General features: G+C 36.3%; 1 protein-coding gene across 1 annotated transcript in view; it reads left to right on the plus strand.

Annotated features, from left to right (window-relative positions):
- Window positions 1-27226, plus strand: part of CPB1 (carboxypeptidase B1) — a 34870-nt gene that overhangs the window by 4529 nt on the left and 3115 nt on the right. The window contains exons 3-9 of the mRNA XM_082749769.1: window positions 2650-2774; window positions 11311-11410; window positions 11498-11599; window positions 12433-12534; window positions 15527-15637; window positions 15727-15817; window positions 16489-16691. Coding sequence (XP_082605895.1) covers window positions 2650-2774; window positions 11311-11410; window positions 11498-11599; window positions 12433-12534; window positions 15527-15637; window positions 15727-15817; window positions 16489-16691 — 834 coding nt within the window. The remainder of the gene's footprint in view (window positions 1-2649; window positions 2775-11310; window positions 11411-11497; window positions 11600-12432; window positions 12535-15526; window positions 15638-15726; window positions 15818-16488; window positions 16692-27226) is intronic.

Raw genomic sequence — 27226 nt, forward strand, 5'->3', positions numbered from 1 at the left:
GTGTATCTCTCTCTTCTTTCTCCCTCTCCTCTCTCTCTGTACATATATAGAGATATGTATATGTAGATATGCAGATAAATATATAGAAAGAAAGAGATCAATCTCCCAATAATTAGGAGAACCAAGACCAATGAGCAAGAAATAAGACGTTAGGAAAGGTAACTTTCAACTTAATATAGCAAAGAAAACCCATTCATAAAGCAATTAGGCTGTTCTGAAGTGATACTAAATGTACTCAAGATTGTATTAAAACCATCACCAAGACGGTATGCAGGTATATGCGGCTGTATATGAAAAGGTAGTATCTTAATATAGATTCTTCAAAGCAGAATCTTAGACAAAGATTTCAGGCCAAAGATTTTGTGTGGGAAATATAGGGAATACTGGCAGAGGAGTGAGAAGTGATGTAGAGAAGGGAAGGCAGCTAACAAAAGGGATACTATTAAGACAGTTAGCACAGAGTATGACTAGAGCTTAATCCAACAGAGAACTCAAGGAATGGGTGTGCAAATCATACACCTTAGAATTATTTATCCCACCTGCAAAACAAGGGAATTGGAGTATTTAGACATCTATTTTCCAGGGTCACTGGTTGAGCACGTCTCTGGAAAGAGTTTTGTTTGTTTGGTGGTTTTTTGCCATCCCCTGCTTGCAGCGTGTGTTAGTTTGTTTTTTCCAGTTCTAGGGAAAGAGCTTTCAAACACAGAGATGCAGATCTTGGCAGTGGGGAGTTCCCTGAGTATGCTGAAAGGTCCCTGCATTATGTATGGGTGCAGCTCAGTCAAGTGCCTACAGATGCCTGGAGGGCTTTATGTGCTCTACCAATTCTAAACCTCTGTGTCTATAATAAAGATATACATCCCTGTCCCATCCATCTTGGAATGATAAGCATTTATTAGAAACACAAATCCAGTTAACTTTTTTTTTTTTTCCTGAGGAATAATTTTTATTTTTTTTAATTAATTTTTTTATAAACATATATTTTTATCCCCAGGGGTACAGGTCTGTGAATCACCAGGTTTACACACTTCACAGCACTCACCAAAGCACATACCCTCCCCAATGTCCATAATCCCACCCCTTCTCCCAAACCCTCTCCCCCCAGCATATGCTTTCTTCCATAATATGCTTGTCTTCAGTGTCCTTCTCTTTACAATGTTGGCTAACTAGAATTCATCACCAGCCCCTAGCTTTTTCTGTTCTTATCATGGCATGTCTTTGTATTTCCCCTACTGTCTCTTAACCTTTCATCTTTATCCTCTCATCTTTGACTCACTAGATCACATTGTGTAGCCAATCCTTATCAAATCATCAATACTGTCACCTTTCAACACCTTAGTGACAACCATGCTCATATTTTTCTTCTGGAATCCCTTCTGATATTGTCCCAATGTCCCTGCCTCATATGCCCTTATACACTCTACAGCCCTGACTCATGACTCAGCACCCTCTAGACCTCTACAGTGGTCTGAAGATTACCAGGACAAGACATAGATTATTGGATTCTCCACAGGCAAGTGTATCTGAAATTGAGTCATCTTAATATCTTACCTATTAGTTTCTATTAAATGAACTCTAAGTATTGCCAAAACTTGCTTCTAAATTTCCAAGCAATGGTCCTAAATATCACCTGTAACATCTCCAGACTAAGACCAGCTCATAATTGCCTACAGGGATTGGGTGAGAATCAGAGGCAGAGAAAGACCCATTGTCAGGCTCATCTCAAGCTCACTTTCCTCTGCTCAAAGAAGAAACAAGAAAACAGAAACCTGAGAGAGACAACACACCCTTGGTTAATGTTTTTCCATGAAAAAAGGAGATTTGAAACCACACATCCACAAAGAAAAGCATTAGAATTATCAAATATGTTATTCTGTTATTTTTGTGCATAATTTTCTCCAAAATCTCCCCCATAAGAACAGAAGCTATGTTTGATTTGCTCACTAATGTAATCCTAGTCTCAGGCACAAAACCTAGCACATAGTAGGTCCTTAGTAAAAGCTGATGAATAACTGAACAAATGAAAATGTCTGGATCTTTGAGAGCATTTTGTTTCTGGCCATGACGACAAGATGACCACTGGAGAAAGATGTACTTTCCTTTCCAATATATCCTCCACAGGTTAGAGATGTAGATCCTGGTTCTGCACATCACTGTGAGTGCTGAGTTCCAAGTACAAATTAATAAAATAAATCATTTAAAAAGTAAAAAGGAAAGCTCAATTTCTTCCTATTAAATTTTGTGGCTGTAGTTAATTCATCATCATTCATTCAGAACATTTATCCATTATCACAAACACTACTATCACAATAAGCAATTGCTCCAGAAAATCAATAAACAGAATAAGAGCCATTATAAAATACTGGTATTATGGGAAATTAACTAGCATTATGGGAAATAATTATATGTTCTTCATGCTTGATGATAATCAGTATATATATGTATATATATGTAAACATTTTTATTGACATACTGCTTGGTCCCAACTCTTGTTCACTCAAGGAGATATTTTTAAGAGATTTCATGGAGTTTGAAAATAACTCAGTGAAGTAGAGTAAGAGTGTGCTTGCTGATGATAACTCACTATCATTGAATTCACTATCACTGAATTATAGGTGTCAAACATAATATATTTTTCTCCTTATTCAGATTGACTTCTGGAAACCGGATTCTGTCACACAAATCAAACCTCACAGTACAGTTGACTTCTGTGTAAAAGCAGAAGATATTTTCACTGTGGAAGATTTTCTGGAGCAGAATGAACTACAATATGAGTAAGTTTATGTTTTATAGCTATTAAAATTCTCTCCTATGTATGCTTTCATCTGAGCCTCTGAATAACCCTGGGAAAGTAAAAGTAAGACCAAGACCATGGCTTCCCTGAGACCCCACAAATAGCTGATGGCAAAACTGGTCCTAGATTCCAAATTGTAAGACTTTAAGCCTGGTAGATATTTTGTTTAGTTCTTATTCCAATTTAAAAAAAAATGGTTTTGACTCCTGAACCCCAATTCAGCAAGATATCTGACCTGCTAAATGGTTATAGATAGACTATAGGCCAAACCAATGAACACTGTTATCAGCTAGACACAGTTTTAGTCCCAAATAATATCAAGTCTTCCTTCCAACTGAGCAACCAGACCTATCAGGAGCTTTAAGGACTCCTCAGGCTTCTTACTTTTTGTGTATGCATACCAGACTCAATCAATATTTATTTCAACTTAACCATTCATATATTTTCTTATCATTTGATTGTTTTTTCATCGTAATAAGTATACTCTTTAATCTCCATCTTCTATTTCCTCCACTCCCCGACCTATCCTCCCTCTGGTAACCATCAGTTTGTTCTCTATAATTAAGAGTCTGTTTTTTGGTTTGTCTATCTACTCTTTGTTTTTCCTTTGTTTTGTTTCTTAAATTCCACATATAGTATTTGTCTTCTCTGACTTACTTCGCTTAGCATTATATTCTCAAGCTCTATCCATGTTGTTGGAAATGGCAAAATTCCATTCTTTTTAAGACTAATATTCCATTGTGTATATATGCCACATCTTCTATATCCATTCACCTATTGAAAGACACTTGGGGTGCTTCCATAATCTGACTACTTTAAATAATGTCACAATAAAAGTAGACGTATATGTATCCCTTTGAACTAGTGTTTTTGCATTTGGGGGGTAAATATACTTCCTGGATCACAGAGTAGTTCTATTTTTAATTTTTTGAGGAACCTCTATACTTTTTCCACAATGGCTGCACCAATTTGCATTCCTACCAATGGTGCAAGTGGGTTGCTTTTTCTCCACATCCTCACCAACACTTATTGTTTCTTGTGTTTTTGATTTTCACCATTCTCATAGATGTGATGTGATATCTCATTGTAGTTTTGATTGCATTTCCCTGATGAGTGATGTTGAGCATTTTTTCATATGTCTGTTGTCCCTCTACATATTTTCTTTGGAGAAATGTCTTTTCATTTCTTTTGCTCATCTAAAATTGGATTAGGGACGCCTGGGTGGCTCAGTTGGTTAAGCGGCTGCCTTCGGCTCAGGTCATGATCCCAGCGTCCTGGGATCGAGTCCCGCATCGGGCTCCTTGCTCGGCAGGGAGCCTGCTTCTCCCTCTGCCTCTGCCTGCCTGTGCTCACTCGCTCGCTCTCCCTCTATGCCTGACAAATAAATAAATAAAATCTTTAAAAAATAAATAAATAAATAAATAAAATAAAATTGGATTATTTGCTTTTTTCAATATTCAGTTGTATCAGAGCTCTTTATATATTTTGGATACTAACCATTTATCAGATATGTTATTTTCAAATATTTTCTCTGATTTCATAGGCTGCCTTTTAGTTTTGTTAAATATTTCCTTCACTGTGCAGAAACTTTTGATTTTGATATAGTCCCAATAGTTTATTTTTGTCTTTATTTCCCCTGCCTCAGGAGACATAGCTAGAAAAATGTTGCTACATCTGATGTCAGAGAGACTACTGCCTATACTCTCTCTTCTAGAGTTTTTATGCTTTTGATTGTCACACTAGATCTTTAATCCACTATGAGTTTATTCTTGTGGATGGTGAAAGAAAGTGAGCCAGTTTCATTCTTTTGCATTAGCTGTCCTGTTTTCCCAATATCATTTGTTGAACAGACTTTTCCCCATTGTATATCCATTCCTCTTTTGTAAATATTACTGACCATATAATTGTGGGCTTATTTCTAGGTTTTCTGTTATAATCCATTGATCTATGTGTCTATTTTTATGCCAGTACTATACTGTTTTAATTACTACTGCTTTGTAATATAACTTGAAATCCGGAAATGTGATACCTCCAGTTTTGTTTTTCTTCCTCATACTCCTTTAGATTAAGGACAAGATTAGGGTCAGACTGAATGGTTCTCTGTCCTTTTATCCTCCACAGCCCCCACCACTATTTCTAATGATAGAAGTCATAGAGAAAATACGAAAAAAAAAAAAAAAGAAAGTGATTCCCCAGAGGCCTAGAACAGAGTTAGCTAAGCTGATCATCACATGTCTCCTCTCCCCAAATACCACACTGGGCCATGTAACCCTTTTTAGATGAAAGTGTCTTCCTAAGTAGAAGCAGTTGTTCATTGTTGATCAAAAAACAGACAGTAAGTGCCTACCTGTACCAAGCACCATAAAGGATAGATATGGTCCCAACCCCTTCAGAGGAAAACAGAGAATTTAACTTTAAACAAAGAATTTCAGAATTGTGTAACAGATGTTAAGAAGAATGAAGTGCTAGAGATATAGGGGAATTGAGCAGCTCTGGGAATCAAAGGCCACCAGAGGAAATGAGTCTTCACCTGAGAACTGAGATGAGCCAAAGTTAGCCAAAGAAAAGGAAAAAATTATACTCTAGGCAGAGAACTGACAATATGGTAAGCTTAGAACTTGGAGAGATCACGCTAACCTGGAGGTATCTGCACTAGAGAGAAGAAAGAAATGAGGTATTTTGTTCAAAACAGTTCTTCCTCCAGGGAGTGGATCAGTAAGAAGCAAAGAGGCAGTATCAAGCTCCAGTCCTGAACACTCAAATGTTTATCCAACAATACCCCACCACAAGCTCAAGTCTTCATTAATTTTGAGTAAATGTAACTTAAAATTTTTGAACGGAAATTTTCTCTTGTTTTTCACATTTTAAAAATATTAAATAGGGCGCCTGGGTGGCTCAGTGGGTTAAGCCGCTGCCTTCGGCTCAGGTCATGATCTCAGGGTCCTGGGATCGAGTCCCGCATCAGGCTCTCTGCTCAGCGGGGAGCCTGCTTCCTCCTCTCTCTCTCTGCCTGCCTCTCTGCCTACTTGTGATCTCCCTCTGTCAAATAAATAAATAAAATCTTTAAAAAAATAAATAAATAAAATAAAAAAATAAAAATATTAAATAGTATTTATGCTATGAAGATGTCAGAATTATTACCTATAAAGTCTGTATCTCATCAGGAGAAGTGGTACAATATAACATAACAAGTAAATGCTCTAGGAAAAAACAAAACAAAACAAAAAAACCAAATTCAAGTCCTAACTCTGCAACTTCCTGAATGTGTAACCTTAGATAATTTACTTAATTTTTCTTTTTTTTTTTTTTAAAGATTTTATTTATTTACTTGAGAGAGACAGTGAGAGAGAGCATGAACGAGGAGAAGGTCAGAGAGAGAAGCAGACTCCCCATGGAGCTGGGAGCCCGATGCGGGACTCGATCCCGGGACTCCAGGATCATGACCTGAGCCGAAGGCAGTCGTCCAACCAACTGAGTCACCCAGGCGTCCCTTTTTTTTTTTTTAAAGATTTTATTTATTTATTTGACAGAGAGAAATCACAAGTAGATGGAGAGACAGGCAGAGAGAGAGAGAGGGAAGCAGGCTCTCCGCCGAGCAGAGAGCCCGATGCAGGACCCGATCCCAGGACCCTGAGATCATGACCTGAGCCGAAGGCAGCGGCTTAAACCACTGAGCTACCCAGGCGCCCCAGATAATTTACTTAATTTTTCTGAACTTCCATTTCCTTATCCATAATATGAAGATATAATACCTCTTTCAAAGGACTGTTAAGATGAACTAAAACAATATGTAAATAAATTGCTACTGGCATTACTATTGTTATGGTTTATTATTATACTAAGAGAGAAATGAAATATTTCTTAAAGGTCAAGAGAAACTGTTTTGCTTAACCCCATTATCAGGCTTCATATAGCTTAGCTACCTGCTTCTACCTAAGGGAAGTGTCAAAATGTGACCACAAGAATGGACTGTCTTTTTAAAACAAAGATATAACACAGTTAAGTTTCAAAATTTGATTAAGACTCATGTCTGTGACTTTTTGCTCTTCTTATTACACTAGGAAGAACTTTTAAAATCCTAGCCTTTAGGAGCCTTTGGTAATTTTTTTAAAATATTTTTTTAACGACAGTTTCTTTATAATTCTTTGAGAAAAACAAAAGGAAGATCAGACACCATAAGCTAACCCTAGCTACCTAAATGACATCCTAATTCTACCTATATCACAAAGTAGCAATATGGCTTCTAATTGCATATCAATCTCCCTTTATCAGATGGAAAATTTATATCCTTTTTTAGTGGATAAACTTCTTGGGAATTGGATATGAATGTTATCTCATGTAGAACATTGGAAATTCCCCAAGAGCTAAACTCTTGTTAATTTTTGCTTCTCTGTTCACTGCTTAGCACACATGTAGCATACAATTTTCTAAATATTAAATAATTATAAGTCCCTAGAGACTTTATTGCTGGAGGAGCACACCAGCAATATCCTAGCTGGGACTGTAAGCAGTCCCTGTGCATCCCATTATTATCTCATATGGTAACTAATTTGTATTTAGGTTCTTGCTGGCAAGAGTTTGTAATCATGTTTATATCCAACAGGAACCATCTACTACTGCACAAGTTCCACCAAAATAGCTTTGCAGATTTTTCCATGGTTGCATCCCTCTTCACCAAGACTTGTTGTCACTTTGGAAGCTTTAACCAATTTCTGAGTTGCCATGGGAAAAAATTCAGAAAGTGTGCACCAAGAATAATAACTGTATCTTTATGTTTATGCTGCACCCTTAGATACAGAAAGACTAGGAAATGGATGTTGCAAATCTCCAACTTACTGTTTTGAAGCCGTTAACAGACTTTTGGTGGGCAGGCTTTCACAGAATACCTTCCTACAAATTACAGGAATGTTGCCTTTGCCCCCATCCAATCCCGGGAGAGACTGTTACTAATATAACTTCCTATAACATTATTTTTCTGTGTATTTCAGATTAAGACAGGAACATGTCCTTGGATAGCAATGGGTACATAACAATGCTCTTCACTAGCAATGGGCATGTAGTAGAGGAACTAACCAAATACTCATTTTTCAAGAATGTATAAGGGGGAAAAAAGTGAGTCATGCCTCCTTTTCTCAGATATTCTGTTCCTTGTTTTTTTGGGAGTCCCTGTTATCTAATTAGCCTGCATGTTTATAGAAAAGAAGTTGAATAGCACTATAAAAGGAACATATGAAAGTATAAACAGTGTACATGCCTCTATTTTGGAGCTGTAATGCAGTCTCTATTACATTAAGAGGCATTGTTTTAATCTCCTAGAATAGAAGCTCATTATTTAATAATAATATTTGTAATATAGCTTAAGTAGTGCTTTGTCTTAAATCTAATAAAATCAAATAATCACAAGGCTGGAAAGGATCATTTGAGGTCAATCCCCTGCCTTCAGGCAAAAGTAAGCACCACACTTCTACCTCATTTTGATGCTCTTTTGCAACTTACTAGAGGGTAGTTATACTCCTGGGTGTCATCTTAAATTTAACAGGAAGTTTGCCTGTTTTTTTTTTAATGCTTCTTTGCCCTAATTATTAATGTAAAGATTTAATAGTTAACATAGTAATGACTCTAACAGAATGCCTCATCTAACTACCAAACAAAACACTAATCCCTACATAGTCACTGATTCTCCTAAATAATGTGAATTTGAGGATTAGGTGCAGAGAAAGGATAGCAATATTTTGTGAAAGGTCTATTGTCCCCTCTACTCAGGCAGTTCCTGATAGAGCAGAGCTTCCTATGGTTATGGTCTTAGATCCAGTTGAGGCTGTGGAATGCCTGGGAGCATTTAAGTGATTATTTCTTTTCTCTGGGCACCACTAACAATCAAAATGTCCTAGATGATATTGTACTCACTCATTGACAATGAAAAATCTTGTTCAAGTGATTGTTCAAGTAGATGGCATTTACCATTGCCTCTGGGAGTTTTAGTTTTGCCATTCAGCCAGAAAAGTTCAACCTTGTTATACTGCATTTGTTCTTTTAAACTGATGATTTTGGTATATAGTTGTTTTCTTTAAGATTTTGGCCAGTCGATTTTTTTGTTTCAAAGGTTTTTGTTTTGCTTGTTTTGCTTTGGTTTTGTTTTTTGTTTTTAGTTTTTATAAATGTTGTATTTGAAAATCATTTTCCTAAACTATCTATTTTAGGTGTTTCCTGGAGTTTTTGAAGTTTATGGTAACCAGAAATTTCAGTTTAATTTTTTTTTTCATAAACCTTGAAAGACAACTATGACCAAGGCCTACAGATTTGAGTCAAGTCACTGCATTTTAGAAAAGAAAAGGACATTTAATGTCAGCCAATCAAATGCCCCATTCTAAAAATTATAAAAGTAAGGCCCAGAGATTAAATGATTTTTCTGAAGCCAATTTATAAGTTAGGCAAAACCATGACCCCTGACCTTTTGATTCTAATTCTGGATTCCTTCTACTTCTGTTCTATCCCCTAACAATCCAACTTGGGTATTGAATATAATTATAGCACTTACTATAATCATTGTTATAGTAACAATACCTAACTGAAGCAGGCAGAATGGTGGTCCTGCCCCAAATGTCTATATCCTAATCCCCAGAACACCTGAATGTGTCACGTTCCATGCCAAAGAGGAGTTAGGTTTGTAGATGGAACTAGGGTTGTTGAGCAGCTGAACTTAAAATAGGCAGATTATTCTACATTGTCCAGAAAGGTCCAAAATGATCACAGGGTTCTTACAAGTGGTAAAGGGAGGCAGAAGATGTGGTCAGAGTGATGTGACATCCAAAAGACTTGAGCTGTCATTGCTGGGTTCAAAGTTAAAAGAGAAGGGCAAAGAACCAAGGAATGTGGGCAGCTTCTAGAAGCTGGAAAGGGCAGGGAATCAGATTCTTCCCTAGAACTTTTAGGTAAAAGCACACCACTGCTGACACTTTGATTTTAGCCCACTGAGACCTGTGTTGGACTTCTAACCTACAGAACTGCAAAATCATAAATTCATGTTGTTTTACATCACCGTATTTGTGGTAATTTATAGCAGCCATAAAAACTAATACACTAACAGAGTATTAATGTCTGCTCAAGGAGAAATTTTCTTTCCACAAGCTAAATCTTAAAATCCACTCCTTTTCCCTTTTTTTTTTTCTTTTGGTAATACCACCTTAAGATAGTTAAGACCTTAAGACAGTATTTGCCACTTGCTAGGAAGAAAATATCATTTAGTATTAATTTACTGCATTTTCCACAAACAGACACAAGTTCACTCCCAAGTTAACCAAATGAAGAAGAGACCAGGAGGAAGGTTCAGAGGACGTCCCCTGACATACTTCATCAGAATGCCCTTGGGGCAGCCACAGGAGAAGTACACTTTTTGATGTGTGGCTGCAATTCTCTCTGTGTCAGATAAAAACATTTCAAGGCTTGACTGTGGATAATAGAAGCTTCTGCAAACTAGCTTCTGTCCATAATATTCACAATGTTGTGATCAAGAACATTAATGGTCACAAAATTTTGTCCTTTCAGAACATACTTTCAGCAGTAGCAAAGACAAATGAAGTCACACACATCCACACATTCCAGCCTGCCTTTTATAATAGAAACTTTCACCTAAACAATCCCTTATAGAAATACACAGGCCTCAAAGTTCTGTCACCAATTTTCATACTACCTTGCTTTAGAACCATTCTTTGGTTACTTTAAACCAGCCAAAAGAAAAGCAAGGAAAAACTAGTTCTTTAACCCAGCATTTTTTGCCTAATAAATATTTAGCTTATTAATATTTCTAAATTTCTACCTTTCAATATATTTTTCTCAAAACCTAGAGAAAGGGGGCGCCTGGGTGGCTCAGTGGGTTGAGCCACTGCCTTCGGCTCGGGTCCTGATCTCAGGGTTGTGGGATCGAGTCCTGCACAGGGCTCTCTGCTCAGCAGGGAGCCTGCTTCCTCCTCTCTCTCTGCCTGCCTCTCTGCCTACTTGTGATCTCTCTCTGTCAAATAAATAGATAAAATCTTTAAAAACAAACAAACAAACAAACAAAAAAACCTAGAGAAAGGCCCTCAAGTGACCAACTGTCCCAGTTTACCTGGGATGTACTTGTTCCTGGGACATTGGACTTTTAGTGCTAACACTAGGAAAGTCCCAAGGAAAAAAGTCCACAGATAGGACTCAATTGCATATTTTTGGGTGGCAGCCCAAGGCTGTTCCAGAATGCTCCAGGTTCCAGATGAAACCATTTTCTGAATTCACAGTCCAAGGACACTTAAATATGTCAAGTTTGGGCTGAGAAAGGGTCTGCCTTGCTTGCAGTCTTCAGTGATATATTCACTTTTTGTGATGAGCAGCTCAGGTTGAAGGGTATCAAGAACACTCAGAGGACACAAGTAACTCCATGGAGAATGTACTGCACAATTTACTAAGGCAGCAACTCTGCTTTTTTGCATGTTCACTGGGAAATACTCTTTGTTCACAGGAGCACATCCTTTGGTTTATTGCAGGGTATTGATAAGCAACCTGAGATCTGTGCTGGAAGGTCAATTTGACAGCCAGGTCCGTTCAACTGGACACAGTTATGAGAAGTACAACAAATGGGAAACGGTATGATGTGCACATGATTTAGACAGACATTGTTATGGGAACTGAACTAAGAATGGCACATTAATCTACAAATGGTTGCATTGGTAGATAGAGGCTTGGACTCAACAAGTCACCAGTGAGAATCCAGGCCTCATCTCTCGCAGAGCCATTGGAACCACATTTGAAGGACGCACTATGTACCTCCTCAAGGTAATCATTTTTACCCTTGACCTTCCCATATCTGAGGGCTTTAAATCAATGAATTCTAACACATTAACATCTGTTTCACAGACATGCTCATCCCAAACATTGCTATAACTCTTTCCTTGCCTATATGCCCCAGGGAGTCAAACAGATTCCCCTGCTTCTTTTATCATATGTGGATTTTTAAATCATTATTTTGATTTATTCAAAAGGAAAATGCAATAAAATACAAGAAGTCCTATAAATTTAACCACATTCCTGTAAGCAATGTAAATGATTACCTACCTTGAAGAAATTCTTCTCTCCCAGATGTTGTTTGCAAATCCATTTGTTAAAGAGATTCATAAACTTCACGTCTATCAGACAACATTACAGAGCGTATCAACGATTTGCTTCTGTCATTCTCTAATGCCATTTTTGTCATGTAATTCTAATGAAGAAAATAAAAAGACAAGGAGTAAGTAGGAGAGAAGGAAAACTCTTACAAGATTAGCAACAATCATCATTACTTCTAATTACTCATCCAGTTGTCTTGGTCATGTCACCTAATAATAGCAGCTGAAAATAACCTCCACGTGAGTACAATTAAGCAGGGTAATCAGCATCTTCTGAAAATATGAGCTTGTCAAGCTTAATAAAAATAATAAACAGCCATGTAAGCTCAAACATTGTATCTAGAGGCAAGAACATACTGTGCTAGTATTGTGTTTTAATTTAATCATGGGATATATCTCTTGCTGCTGTCAAGTTTCACCTGTTGAATCCAAAGCCCAGACAGGTAGTGAATGTTAAGCCCTGACTGTGATGAATCACAATTTCCCTTTTTTTGTTTGCAATAGGTTGGCAAAGCTGGACCAAATAAGCCTGCCATTTTCATGGACTGTGGTTTCCATGCCAGGGAATGGATTTCTCCTGCATTTTGCCAATGGTTTGTGAGAGAGGTCAGTATGTAGAATCATTTTTGGTGGAGGGAAGTAGAAAGTATTTCGTTTATTTAAATCAATTTCTATAATAAGAGAGAATAATAACAGAAAAACTTTGTAATTCTAAGTTCCCATTTCTGGGTAGTAGTTTTAGCTTTCACCAAGAAATCTTTATAAGGTAAGATTTTAAAACAGCTGTTAAATTGTATTTATTTATATTTGACTCATCTGAACTTTCTCACCCACCTTTGGTGGAGAGACCAACCAGTAGTATAATACATAGGCCATTTAAAAATTAAAGAGTGTGGATAAGCCCCTAAGTTTATTATTATCTCCTGAACAATAATCATTATATACTTCAATGGCAATCCCACTGTAAATGATACTGTTTTTCATTCCTCATAATTCTAATGATAAGATATATGTGAAAAACCTTTAACTAAAGTTTTTAAACATCTATGAGCCCATTCTAATATAGATAAATTGTTCAATAAATAAAAAGAGAAGGAACAACTCCTTCTTAAAGAAGAATTATAACTAATGGATGCACAAAGAATGAACAAAATAGAAAACTATCATTAGAACACCACAGTAATAATTATTTCACAAAAACCTATGTACATATGTAAATTAGTGAGCAAATTTTTTTTTTAAGATTTTATTTATTTATTTGACAGAGAGAGATCACAAGCAGGCAGAGAGGCAGGCAGCAAGAGAGAAGGAATCAGGCTCCCTGCTGAGCAGAGAGTCTGATGCGGGGCTCGATCCCAGGACCCTGAGATCATGACCTGAGCCGAAGGCAGTGGTTTAATTTAACCCACTGAGCCACCCAGGCGCCCCAGTGAGTAAATGTTTAAAGACAAATAGGATAATTCCTATCTCAAAGTATCCCCCCCAAAATATGTATTACATTACAAAGGCATAGTTTACAGTAGAGAAACTTAGCAGAAATTACTTAACCAATTGATCAAGGTTAATATCACCAATAATATCACCAGCATTAAGACAAAATCAGTATCATGTACCCCCTGATATTATGTACTGAAAAGACACATCATCTGTATGGTATTCTTCCTCAAAATTCATAACCTTCCTCTAATCATAAATATATATATATATATATATATATATATAGAGAGAGAGAGAGAGAGAGACAAACCTAAATTGAGGGACCTTCTTCAAAGTAACCGGACCAGTACTCTTCAACTGTGTCAAAGACATAAGAGACAAGTAAAGTCTGAGAACTCATAGATAAGAGGAAACTGAGGAGACATGATAACCAGTGCAATGTGGGATTGTTTGTATATTGGATCCTAGACCATAAAAAGGATAATAGGGATGCCTGGGTGGCTCAGTCGTTGGGCATCTGCCTTTGGCTCAGCTCATTGATCCCAGGGTCCTGGGATCGAGTCCCACATCAGACTCCCTGCTTGGTGAGAAGCCTGCTTCTCCTTCTTCTCCCTCTCCCCTGGCTTGTGTTCCCTGTGTAACTAGCTATCTCTCTGTCAAATAAATAAATAAAATTTAAAAAAAGAAAAAGAAAAAGGGCAAGAGTGGAAAAATTGGTGTTATATGTAAACAATGAATCTTGGAATACAACATCAAAAACTAATGACGTACTACTATATGTTGACTAACAACATACTAAAAAAATAATTAAAAAATAAAAAATTGGTTAACTCTAAATAAAACCTATAGTTTAACTTTATTATTGTATTAGTGTTAATTCCTTCACTTTGATCATTGTACCATGGTTAAGTAAGATGAAAACATTAGGGGAAGCTGAGTGATGGGTATATGGGAACTATTTGTGAATCTTCTCTAAGTCTAAAATTATTTCAAAATTAGAAGTTTAAAATATTGAAGTACTTTTAAAATTAAGAATATTACTATATACAATATACTGTCTTTTGTGTGAAATATTTCTGTATCTATTTGTCACGGTCTTGGTTTCTAGACATGTTATGTGTCCAATTAGAACCATTTAACTTCAATGGATATCTCACCATATGCCCTCTAGAATGAAGAAATTTTATCACTACTTTGGTTATCTCCAAGATTAAAAGAATGTGGTTCACTAAAAGAATGTGGTTCTATAACTCCTCCAGCCTAAAAATCACTTATTTTATCATGTGCTATTATAATAAATACAATGTATAGAGTCACAAAAATATATAATAACTATTAATACACAGAAGCCTTAAATATTTTAAAGTCTATTCAAGAAAGCCTGGGAAAGAGTTGAATTTAAGTTTAATATGATCCTGGGGCTGGGGAACTATGACTAAGAGAACATAATAAATGAGCATGAAGTCCTTCATTCATAAAGAAGTCCTTCATTCATAGAGAGATCACTTAGAAATCATCACTTAGCAAGGAGAACTAGTCTCTTAACTCTTACTCAGTGTAGAGGAGTAAGAAGGATACTTTCATCATTATTCAGCCTGGAGCCTTGGTGAGAGCCACCCCAAATCCATCAGTGTGAGCTCACTTCATAATGGGAGGCCTTCTTCATTCTTCTTCCTTATTGGACACACTCTCTAGTGCAACCATCTACAGGAGGTTTCACAACTTTAAATAAACTTCTAGATGATATTAGACACATGCACAGCCATCCATAGACATCCTTTACTTACTAAGTATAGGTCTTACCCTCACATCCTACTCACTCTGAAAAAAAAATTATTGCAAAATAAGTAAACACATGTATGTTTCTTAAAAATCTATAATGTTATTAAATCTTTTGTTCATCTTTAAAGTAAAAAGTGAAATAATTATGTGAGTTATTTATGGATATAAAAGAATATCCTGGAAACAAAGAATTAAAAACAACTATTTTAACCAAAATTATAGGTAATATTTTACTAACTGCCTTTTAAATATTAATAATGTCTACCTCAAAGAGACATGGCTTCCATTACAAAAGTCAATATTCACCCAGTCTATGTAAATTTTAGTAGCATCACGTATTCTATTTTTCCATGAAATTCTCTTCCTAATTGATACTTAGGCTATCCGCACCTATGGACAAGAAATCCACATGACAGAACTTCTCGACAAGTTAGACTTTTATGTCTTGCCTGTGGTCAATATCGACGGCTACGTCTACACCTGGACCAAGGTATATGAGCCAATACTGAAAGGGGATGATGAAATTAAAACCAACCCACTTTCTATTATACTTGGCCTAACCACATAATCCACTTTCAGAACCGAATGTGGAGAAAGACTCGTTCCACCCAGGCTGGGACTACCTGCATTGGCACAGACCCCAACAGAAATTTTGATGCTGGTTGGTGCAGTAAGTATCAGGATCACCATTTTGCAAGCATCTGTTGAAAAAGCACAGAAGAAAAAATAATTCAAGAAAACACAATAGTGTCTAAAACAAGAAAAAATATAAAATTTTATATTTTAGAATTCTAACTTTCTGAAAGCCACAGACAATAAATGATTTATTTATTCAAAAAAACATATTGTGTGCTCTACTGCATTCCCAGCTATGTTAGAAGCTGGAAACACAAGACTGAGAATCCAGACGTAATCCTACTACTTCGAGATATATAATCTAAAGGACACAGTCATTAAATAATTATTTAAATAAAATTGTGATATAATTCTAATTTTGTGATTCAACTCTCAGAGAATGATTAGAGTAATAAGGAAATTTCTCGTGGATATTAGTTTGTCCCCTAATTATTAATTTTTTTACACTATATTGATCTCATTGTATATTATTACACAGGGACACACTGGTGATTTCACATTCAACTTTTACCCCATAAGCTTAAAAACATACCACCCCTAATCTTGTGAGTAATGCATGCATGCTTTATTATATACATATATACATACATTATCATAAGGATCCGGGTAAAAAAGCTTATTTTTAACTTTCTAATTTGAAAGTTTGAAATATGCCTTGTGGTAACTTCCATAGATGACCATTCCATTAACAACCTGTTTTTCTAGAAATCGGAGCTTCTCGAAGCCCCTGTGATGAAACTTACTGTGGACCTGCTGCAGAGTCTGAAAAAGAGACCAAGGCCCTGGCTAATTTTATCCGCAGCAACCTCTCTTCCATCAAAGCATATCTGACAATCCATTCATACTCCCAAATGATGCTCTACCCTTACTCCTACGATTATAAACTCACAGAGAACAACGCTGAGTTGGTAAGTAGTCATGATAGTAAATATGGTATTTCACAGTTAAGATTTTCTTAAATCCTATTCCTGAGAAAAAATTCTAAGAACAATTTTTAAAGATTCCATTATTAATTACTGATAGCAGGAGCAAAAAAAAAAAAAAAAAAATTACTACAGATTTACAAGGAATCCAGAATTGGCTAGATAAATTAGCTAAAAGAGATAGGATTTTGATCCAGGAAACAGTTCCCAACATGTTAAACTGGTTTAGTCTTCAAAATGACAATAGGTACACTTACCCTGGCTTCACCACAATACTAACTCACATGATGATTTCAGATGCATCTGGGATAATCAACAAAGTAGTTCTGTCTCACATACAATTAGAAAGTCAATTTTGTTAAGTTGCCTTGAGCTGGATTTGACATAGGCAGAAGCATGGCAGATGTAATTAGGAACCTGGCACATTTGGTTGATAAGATCCTAAAATTATTTCACTATTTGATTAGGCGAGACACAGAAATAAAGCAATCAATGAACAAATGGTATGACTGGATCCTTACTAGATACAGGAAGCAATGTAAAAAAATTTAAGTAGCCATGACTCAAAAAACTAGCAATCTTGTTACAGAATCATGATATAACCACATGAAAAGTTAAATAAGAGTTTTATAACATTCCCATTAACAAATATCACATATCAATGCATAATTTTTTTAAAGCAGAAGTTTTGAACCCTTTGCACAATATTTTTTTTCTAACGTATAAAACATCTGGCTGCCAGAAGTTGGGACCAGTGATCTAAAAGAATAAGTGTAAGATTTAAAGCATTTGAGTTATGCCAAAAAAAAAAAAAAGAAAGTGCTCCACTTAGACAATGACATAGATATTTGGCTTACCTAAATGCATAAATTTGAAGACCAAGTAACTTTAACAATTGGAAACTGTTGTTTTGTACTTTTAGTCCTTCAGAAACCAAATAAAACATGTAATGCTATAAATATTTTGTTACGAGTAAAACAGAAAATAACTTAGCCTCTTAGAAAATTGATAGCTAATAGTTGGCCAGGTCCTCCTCATTAAAAATGACAAAAATAGGGGCACCTGGGTGGCTCACTGGGTTAAAAATGACAATAATAATAATAATGTTATTTTCATAAAGCTTCCCATTTTCCTTATCCAGAGCCAAAAAAAAAAAAAAAAAAGGAAGGAAAACATCATTAGTTGGAACCTTTAACTATTTCAGTTTTCCAGTTATGCTCCATCTGTTAAATGTTCCCAGTGGGTGCTCACAGTCCTGCTATCCCAGAGATGGGTGTGGTCAGCTCCTCATTTCAATCCCAGATTTCAGTCCCAGAGGAGAGAAGGTGGAGCTATGTTGTTTGCTTTATTCAAGTGAATATTTAAATTGTACCACATCAGAAAAGAAAAAGACAACGCCATAATAACTAAGCACTAATGAGTTAATAAGTAAAATATTAAAACTAAAATTATAAACCATATTAAGTGTAACAATAATATATCCAGTTTTGCTTAATATAGCTAGTTTTAAACACAAATTCTAAAAGACAAATGCTTACAGAAAAACAAAGTGTTCTCTGGAAATGAGCTGTTTCACAAAGTTTCAATACCTTTTCCTATTTGGGGAATAAGTTAATTCTAATTAACAAAGAAGTGGAATAAACAGAATTATATCACAATAAAATATTCATAATCTATTCTCAACAAAAGCACAAACCATAAAATAATCTTATCTTGGAAGTTTAATTATGTATTCACAAAACTAATAAATTCAAGAAGTACATGCTACTTCTTATACTTTCTAAGCATGATAAGAGAGGTGGCTAAACTATAAAATTTAATTGCACTTATATCACATTAATTGATTTTAAAGTTATTTTAATTTCTAATATTTTTTTCTATGATTAATCTTTTGCCTAGCATCTTAGAAGAAATATTTAAATGAATGTTAATTTGATTAGTAAATTCATTGGGAATCTGAATTTAGTTCAGCACCCCCAAAGCAACTTAAATCTTTTGAAAAACTAGAGATCCTTTCAATCTTTTTCTTATTTTGCATAATTCCAATTCACTTACTTCCTAAGCACATATGGCAGAACTCATAACTATAGTGTTAATGAGTATAAATATATGTGTGTGTGTATATATATATTATATATATATAATATATATATAGCCAAATGAGAATCTGAATCTCTCATAAGGAAAAATATTAGCTTTTTCATGGTTTTTATTTGCAATGAGAATATTAAGGAAAAAGGTAAAAGTCTTGATCTAGGCATGATAAATGATCCATCCAAATCTAATGCTTCTGTATGAATTTTCAGCTAAAAAAATGTGACCCTGCTGTAGAAAACTAAAGGTAGGAAAAGATTTATAAGATGCCTTCTTGGCACATCACATTATGGATAACTCAGAATTTCTTAAAGTATTGTCTTACCTAGAATTCAGTGTATAGATATAGATATGATTCTTATTTATCTTTACACTTACAAAATTTGTAAGATTATATCTGTAGCAAAAAAAAAAAAAATGCTTCAAGGAGACTATGACTCCCAACAAAAGGAAATAATTCTTTACTTCTAGTAACATTCTCAGCCCAAATTTAGGATATACACAGAAATCTCTGATATCTGAGTCATGATAAAAATGTATGTGGCTTCATTTCTGAAAGATATTATTCACATCATGAGACAACCTTCAGAGGGAAGAAAGGCAGAGATGAGAATGCAAAAGACCAATGAGGTAAAAGAATAGAAGTGATAGCATGGATTACAAAGAAAGCTACCAAAAATATCTTTACAGCAGATCAGTAAAAAGAATGAGAGATCATAAAAATACCTTACATATATAATGCTTTTCAGTTTGCTAACTGTTTTTACACATACTATATTATTTAAAGAAAAAATACAAAGTATACTGTGAGTTTCCAATGGCTTCATACACCTTCCAGTTCCTCAGTGTTAACTTCTTCAATAGGAAGCTATCACTATCTTTAAAGGAAGCTTTAAGATCCATGAGAATAATATACTTTACATTTTCAAAATTCTGAAGGATAATGAAATATTGAATTGTATGACCTCTTTATTGTGAGAGTAGTTCTCTTTTTATTAAGAAGACTTAACTGAAAATGTTCCCAAACTTATCCATATCTTTGCATTTATTGAGCATAGAAGAAGCTCCAAATCTTTGGTCTGCCTACCCACCCCAAAAAGGCACATGTGTCACTGTTACTTATTATTACTATTTATCATAATACCATTTCTAAGTCCTAAAGCAGGAATGTAAAATAATAACTGGTCAACCAAGTATCTTGACCCATTCCCCAGACTGACCAAACTGGAAGTTGATATGCACTCCACAAAGGTGCTGATCCAGGGCATACAGCTGACACCACATGTCTTCATTAAAAGCACAGAACTTTACAGCTGGAAATCTTTGAATTTCTCTGGTTCTGCTTTCTCATTTTCCAGCTGAAGCAATGAAGGCTTGGCTAAGCCAATACAGTAAAATAGGCAGCCTTGGGCCTAGACTTATTGAATCGTGAAGAATTTCCTAGACTGACCCAATTTCCAAAGATACCCACACATATTTGTATGGCCATGGGTACCCCATGTAGCTGTTTTACAGAAAATCCATCAAATAGTCTTTCATCCCACAAATACCTTATTACCTCTGTCCCTGGACATTGCTAAGGATTTGCAGTGGTCAGCTGGGACACCTAAATTCCCAGGACCCAGTCTTTATGATTTTGGTCCTATGCTTTCAAGGGCATATATTCACTAACCAGGAGAAAAATGACAATCTTTCTGAAAAATTATTAAACTTGACCAAAATATAAGAATCTACTTCTAAACTCTAACACCTTCCAATACAGTGGCACCTCCCTCTTAATTAAAATGTGAGTTAATGAGCCACCAAGATAGATATCTACTGTTCCACCCAAGTACTGAGCATAAAGCAAGACCATGATTAGAGATAAACATAAAAATCAGAGAGAACAAATGTTGTGATTAGAAGGTGGATAATTGCAGGGCCATGTGCACACCCTATCACAGCTGTCCCCATGGCCCTGCCTAACAACAATAACAAGTCCATAACCCCTCCGTCAAGCAGGCTACCAGAACCTAAGGAAGACAGAATCTGAGGCACAAAATATCCACATCTGACAACTGCAGAATTTATTTAATTAGAGAAACTATTGTTGATTTATCACTATACATTTTAAAAGACTTCTTGGCTTATTAAGATATTCCTACAGAGGCCTGGTCAGAACAGAGTTCATCAGACAATTATCAGAAATTTCACTGAGTACCTATTAAGTACTCAGCATAAAACATGGTTTTTGCTATTAAGAATGTAGGATCTTACTGAAATTGTAAGACTCATATATCAAAAACCATATAAGAGACGTACAAAATTTGGAGTTTCAAACTAAGCATGGTAATAGGAATTTAGGGCAAGAAAATGGTAATATGTAATGAGGCTGGTCAGTGAAGGTTATGGAGAGGAGAAAAACCCCATTTATTCTGGGCCTTGAAGGATGGGCAGGATTTGGGCAACAAAAGACAGAAGAGTGCATTTTAGGCAGAGAAAAGAGCCAACAAATGGCCAGCAATAAGTTTGAAAAATGGGAAGAGAAGAAAGATCAACCTGTTTCCAGTGTTCTTGTGAAGGAAGAGGAAAGTGAGATAATGACATTACCCAGGAGACTTAAATGTCGTAATGAGTCCTGTGTCACAGCAGGCCCTAGAGCCAGTAACTTGGTAAATAGGATTGCCGAGTCAAATACAGGGCTCCCAGTTAGATGTGAATTTCAGATAAACAATATAATAATAGTGTAAGTATTGTCCAAATATTACAGATTTATACTGAAAAAGTATTCACTGTCGATCTGAAATCTACATTTAACTGGGTATGCTGTATTTTTGGCCAAGATTGGCAACCCTGCTAGTAGAGGGATATTTTAGCAGCACTGAGCTAGCAGCAGTATTTAAGAGACACCTGTACTATCATCAGCAAAAAAGACAGGCATTCAGAGCACCTTCAAAACAAGTTGTCTTTCTTTTTAATCCTTTCTCCAAAATACATTCATGTTTACCAGAATTATGTCTTTTATCTGATTTCTTTCAAGCTAATTCTGTCCCCTCCCCTACCTCCTAGGAGATATTTGGCAATGCTGGGGAGACATTTTTGGTTGTTGTAACTGTGGGAGTACTATAGGCATCTAGTGGGTAGAAGCCAGAGGATGCTGATAAACATTCTACAATGCACAGGACAGCCCCCACAACAAAGAATTCTCCAGCACACATGTCAGGAACGCCAAGGTTGAGAAACCCTGCTTTATGCTAAGATAAGAACAGAGTCACATTCCTGGCTAAAGTCCCCTGGCTTTCACCCTCCTCGCAAACAGCTTACAGTGTTCTGCAAATCTGAAGTGCCAGAGACCCAGTACCTTCCCATTATACAACATGTATTATTTAATATTTATTTGGAAGAAGTACCACTTACAGTGGTAGGTGCTCACCTACACGGCTCACCTACACACACACACACACACACACACACACACACACAAACATGCTCTAGACTTTGCAACTTCAGCTGACTCACATTTCACATTTTCCTTGAATTTTAAAGAGCTTAAAAATATGCAGGCAGATCAGCCAAAGGAAAAAATTGCTTTACATCAGTGAAAGCATTCCCACACCCGCCAGGGGCTCTGCCAAGATGGGCAGGCCCTGCTCTCCCGAGCCAAACCTTTCACTAACTCCTTGCCTTTCTCTAATCTCAGGCTTTACAAACAGAGCCTGCGCTTGTTTACCCTCCTGTTTTTCTCAGAAACATATTTGTTTTTTCAAATCCCGAAGGCTTTCTCCTCAGCGCTTCCTTGTAGGCCTTGCGGGTTTCTCCTCTAGCATCAAAATTATAAAAGTTAAATTCCTCATTGGTCCCTTGGTATACGTTACCCGTTATCATAGGACAGAAGGAAGGAAACCGCAGTTAAAGATTATTTTGATGCTTTCATTTTCACATGTATTCGCCCAGAGGAATAATTAAACTCAGAACTTCAAGTTAGAAACAAAGTTCTGGGGAAAATTTCCTTCCAACTGGTTTATACCCATAGTCAGTTTGGAACTTTTGTTTTCTTGTACTGTAATAACGGATCAGTGGAAGATTAGAAGAGGCAGCCCCCACCTCCCATGACACTGACTTGCAATGAGGACCATGAGAACAGCCATGAGACAGGGGCTTCCTGATCACATGTTACCTGGGAAGGCAGGTCAGTGGAAAAGAACACCTTCGCCTTATTCATCTTACCAGCCTCCTGGAGCTCAGAGCCTGGGAAACATTACACTAGTTGGTCTTTTGTCTCTTGGGCTTTGAGTTAGATGTGACATTTTAGACTCTCTCTGTCTTTTGCTCTATGACCAAGGCCTCTTTTTAAGAAAACAGGTGACAAAAGAGAACATGCATAAGACATGGTAGGAAACTCATATCTAAGGATTAATAAAGGCTGGCCATGTTTGGCCTTGACTGAAAGCAAAGTTTTCTCTGAGGCTGATTTATATTTAGCTTCCTTCTGTTCTTTACAATTGGTAAAACCAGCTCCAGCAACACTTCTTTTGAAGTATTCCAAGGCCACAAGGAGAAGTGAAAAAGAGCACAGAATTTAAAGCAAGAAGAACCTAGCTCAAGTCAGCCACTTATGGGGCTGCATGCCCTTGGGAAAGTTCTTTTATCCTCTCTGAGTTTCAGTTCTTTTATCCGTAAAATGGGGATAAAAATATCTAGCTCTTATCAAGAGCTCTTTGTAAAGTCTAAGGTTTTATGTAAATGTTAGTTCTTATTTTGAACCCATTGAGCAAGGATGTAAGATGTCCCTCAAATGACAGGTTGTAAAGAAAGTGTCTTTAATTGGAGTTTCAAGATGTGGATCACACTTTCTGATGTGCTATTGCTTCTGCGGATCTTTCGTCAGCTGTCTTAGTCCCTTTTTACAGAAATGCAGAAGGGAAAGGAGTTACCACTCTAACGTTTTAGCAAATACAGGAATTATCTCTCTTTTACCATTCCTGGCTGGGGTCAGTCACCCAGCTTGGTTGGAACATTCCCACTGAGCATGCTGCCCCACGTGGCATTCCATTCTGCAAGAAAATTCTATGCTGATGAAATGTGGACAGATAGTGTTAGAAAGATAAATGAGTAACATTTGTGAAAGTATTTGAACTCTTCAAAAGAAAAGACCCACACTGATTCCAGGGATTTTTGTTAAGATCATTGGAATTTAAAATATGATATTTTGGTCAATTAATGTCTGTTCTGATTTTTTTTTTTGTCTCTTGGCCCCAGAGGGGCAGAGAGAAAGGGTCCACAGACTTCGTTTTTTTTTTTTTTTTTAATTAATGGAAATAAGTAAAATGCATAGCAGAAGTCATTGTGTAAATGTGGCAACCCATCAACCATCACTACATGGTACTATGCCCTCACATTATGTCACAGCCTTTACAGGGCTCGGTGTCCTGCACACACACCCAAACCGGGCTCATCTGTAATGCCCCAGCCCTAGTATAAGACTCAATCACCCAACCATGTGCTAGATGCTATACAATCTGTTGAGAATAAAAAATAAATAGCCAAGAACCCCTTCCTATAAGAAGCTTACCTGGGAGATGATGCAAAACAGATGCAAAAACAACTCATTATACAACACAGTGACAGGAACTCTGATAGTGGTATTAGCCTTCACAAAGGAGGGGGAATCGTTGCTCCCTAAGAGATTCAGGGGCAGCTTCACTAACAAAATGACACTAAAACTGAATGTGGACAAACAACAGTAGTTCTCCAAGTGAACAAAGATGAGAAGAGGTTTCCAACAAAGGGAGAAGGATATCCAAAGTGAGGAGGTAAGGAGAGTCAGGAAGAGGTATATGGGGAAGAAGTTCAGGGAAACCTAGCTCCAAAGGAACACGGAGTGCACAGCAAGTGACGCAGACTGAAAGAGAAAGAAGGGGCTACCTCACACCCTTTAGGCTAAGGAAGGAAGTTGGGACTTCAAGAGAAGGTGAGAAAGCCACTGAAAGATGTGGTGATGAAATGACACTCAGAAGATGAGTGATGAGGTAGACATCAAGAGGACAGAGCAACTGAGAACAAGGAAAGCAAAGGCGGACACAAACTAAATGTTCCTGCAATGTGCACCATGACAGCAACATGTTAATATCCTTTTTAAACTGATATCAATCTTAAATATTTCGGTCAGCACCAAAGGCAGAACAACTTCTTCAGAAGATGCCTAAGGAAGTCTTAGAAAACACATAATTCTCACTTTGAGGAAAGGCAAACTGAACATTTTTGTGTGGTCCTAACAGTAGTTGTGACTAAAATGATAAATTGGTAAGTCAAATGAGGTAACAGATCATAAGTAGACCCCTTCAGTTTTGTCAGATAACTCATATATTACATCATATCAATAAACATGTTAAGAGTCTTGAAGTTTTCGAAGTTGAAACTTGAAGTTAATGGATAACTTCAATGATCTTCTTATTTTAAGTCTTCTCTAGTCTTCGTAACTTCATGTTTAGAACTAATCCTACAGAATCACACTACTTTTTTCTCAGCTTTATTGAGCTATAATTGACTTATAACACTGTGTGAGTTTAAGAGGTACAATGTGATGATTTGATGCACATAGATATAGGGAAATGTTCACCACATTAGTAACATGTCCTTTATCTCACATAACTATCATTTTGTTGTTGTTGCTATTTTGTTGTTTTGTAATGGTGACTACATTAAAGCTCTACTCTCAAAGCAACCTTTAAGTATATAGTACAGTACTGCTAATCATAGTCATAACGCTTTACCTTAGGTCCCCGGAACTTAATAGAACTGTATTTCTAACTAGAAGTAATAATTCAAGACTTAAATGGGGAGGGGGGAAACAAGAACAGAGGAAAAGCCTCAGAATGGTAACTAGCAAAGGAATCAGAGTTCTTTAGAATTAGAGGTTCTGCCTTACAGAAAAATAACTACAGGTGTCCTCAGATGAATGGCAAGTTAAAGAAATTGTAGAACAGTAGAAAATGCACTATTTACTTACCAAAAATATTAGTACCTCACCACATTTCACATTTCCACATGATGATTTTATATCTATTCTGAGCACTGTGCAACTGTTAATTATTCTCATTTCAATCTGCAATAGGCCCTATACTAAAGGGTAAAGAAAAGACTTAGCTCTAGTGTGTTGGTTAGAACAAGATTAAACAACAGGAACTATACATTTAGATCACAATAGTAAAGATCCTACGCAGTAATAGAAAGCATGTATTAGTTTACCAGATTGGAAAAAAGGGAAGTAAAACCCTAAAATTTTCAAGTTAGTGTTTCAAAGCTCTGAGAATAAATTAGTTGCAAGAAACAGATTATACCATTTCAGCGGACCAGACCAGAAAATCATGAATTATGTTTTATAATTCTTTTTAAATTTTCTAATTTATCACTCAGTTGGTGCAGCACTAACAATTAAGGAGGTGGAACTTTGAAATTTTATAGACATGCCCTTGTCAATCTGACATAGGACACTACTAAACTGGTTTTCATATTATAACAAGGACTAAGGGAAGCTGCTACTTTGTAAAACAAGGAGTATTTTGATTTCATCACCAATCTCACTGCTTTCCAAGCATATGTACAAGACATAATTATGATGCCAAAATATGAAATATAGCTAGTTTCATAACCAGAATGAATTATGGCTAATTCTCCTGTAGTAAACAATCAGATTTTCAAATCTGTATTCCCAAGACAGCCAAGTCAGGCCTTACTTTTTGAGTGATTTCATTTAAATATGCAGTATGTCAGTGGATGCTGGGAAGTTTACAGCATAGGGAGGCTGGGGCCACAGAGCCCTTGCCCTTGAAGAGTTGGGGGGCATTGAGGCAGAAAAGCAATGGGTCTTTTGAGAAAATGAAGCCACTTCTTTAAAAAAAAAAAAATACACATAAGCTAATACTTGCTGCTTTTTTTTAAAATTCTGGAATTCAAATGTTCTTCATTTTGAAAAGAGTAGATGTCTAATTCTTCAGTCTAAAAATCTTCCAAGATGGAACCACCCTGATTCCTGGAACTGCCAATTCCTAAGTATTTCTATGTTGGCAGTGAACACTGTATTAAGTATCCCATCATTCATATGTGTAATTTTTAATGCTCTTGCCCCAGCTCATATAATTCTATCCTGTCCTGGCTTTATAATTTGCCACATTTCCAGGTAGTTTATGTTTTGTTTTGTTGGGGTTTACTTTGTATGCGTTTGATTTTTGTTTACCTGTATTAGGTAGACAACCTCTTTGTACAAACACAAAGACCTTCTTGTCTCCTGCTTTTCTCTTACAAGCTCCAGAGACAATATAGATTTGCCAAACTAATCCTTACACATAAACTAATTCTTAATAAACACTGACATTTTACTAAATCAATGAATGTGATATCTGGGACAGTTACAGATTGCTATAGTCTCATTTCTCTAGCCTAAACTA

Source organism: Mustela nivalis (assembly GCF_964662115.1).
Source record: "Mustela nivalis genome assembly, chromosome: 1".
Taxonomy (NCBI): Eukaryota; Metazoa; Chordata; class Mammalia; order Carnivora; family Mustelidae; genus Mustela; species Mustela nivalis.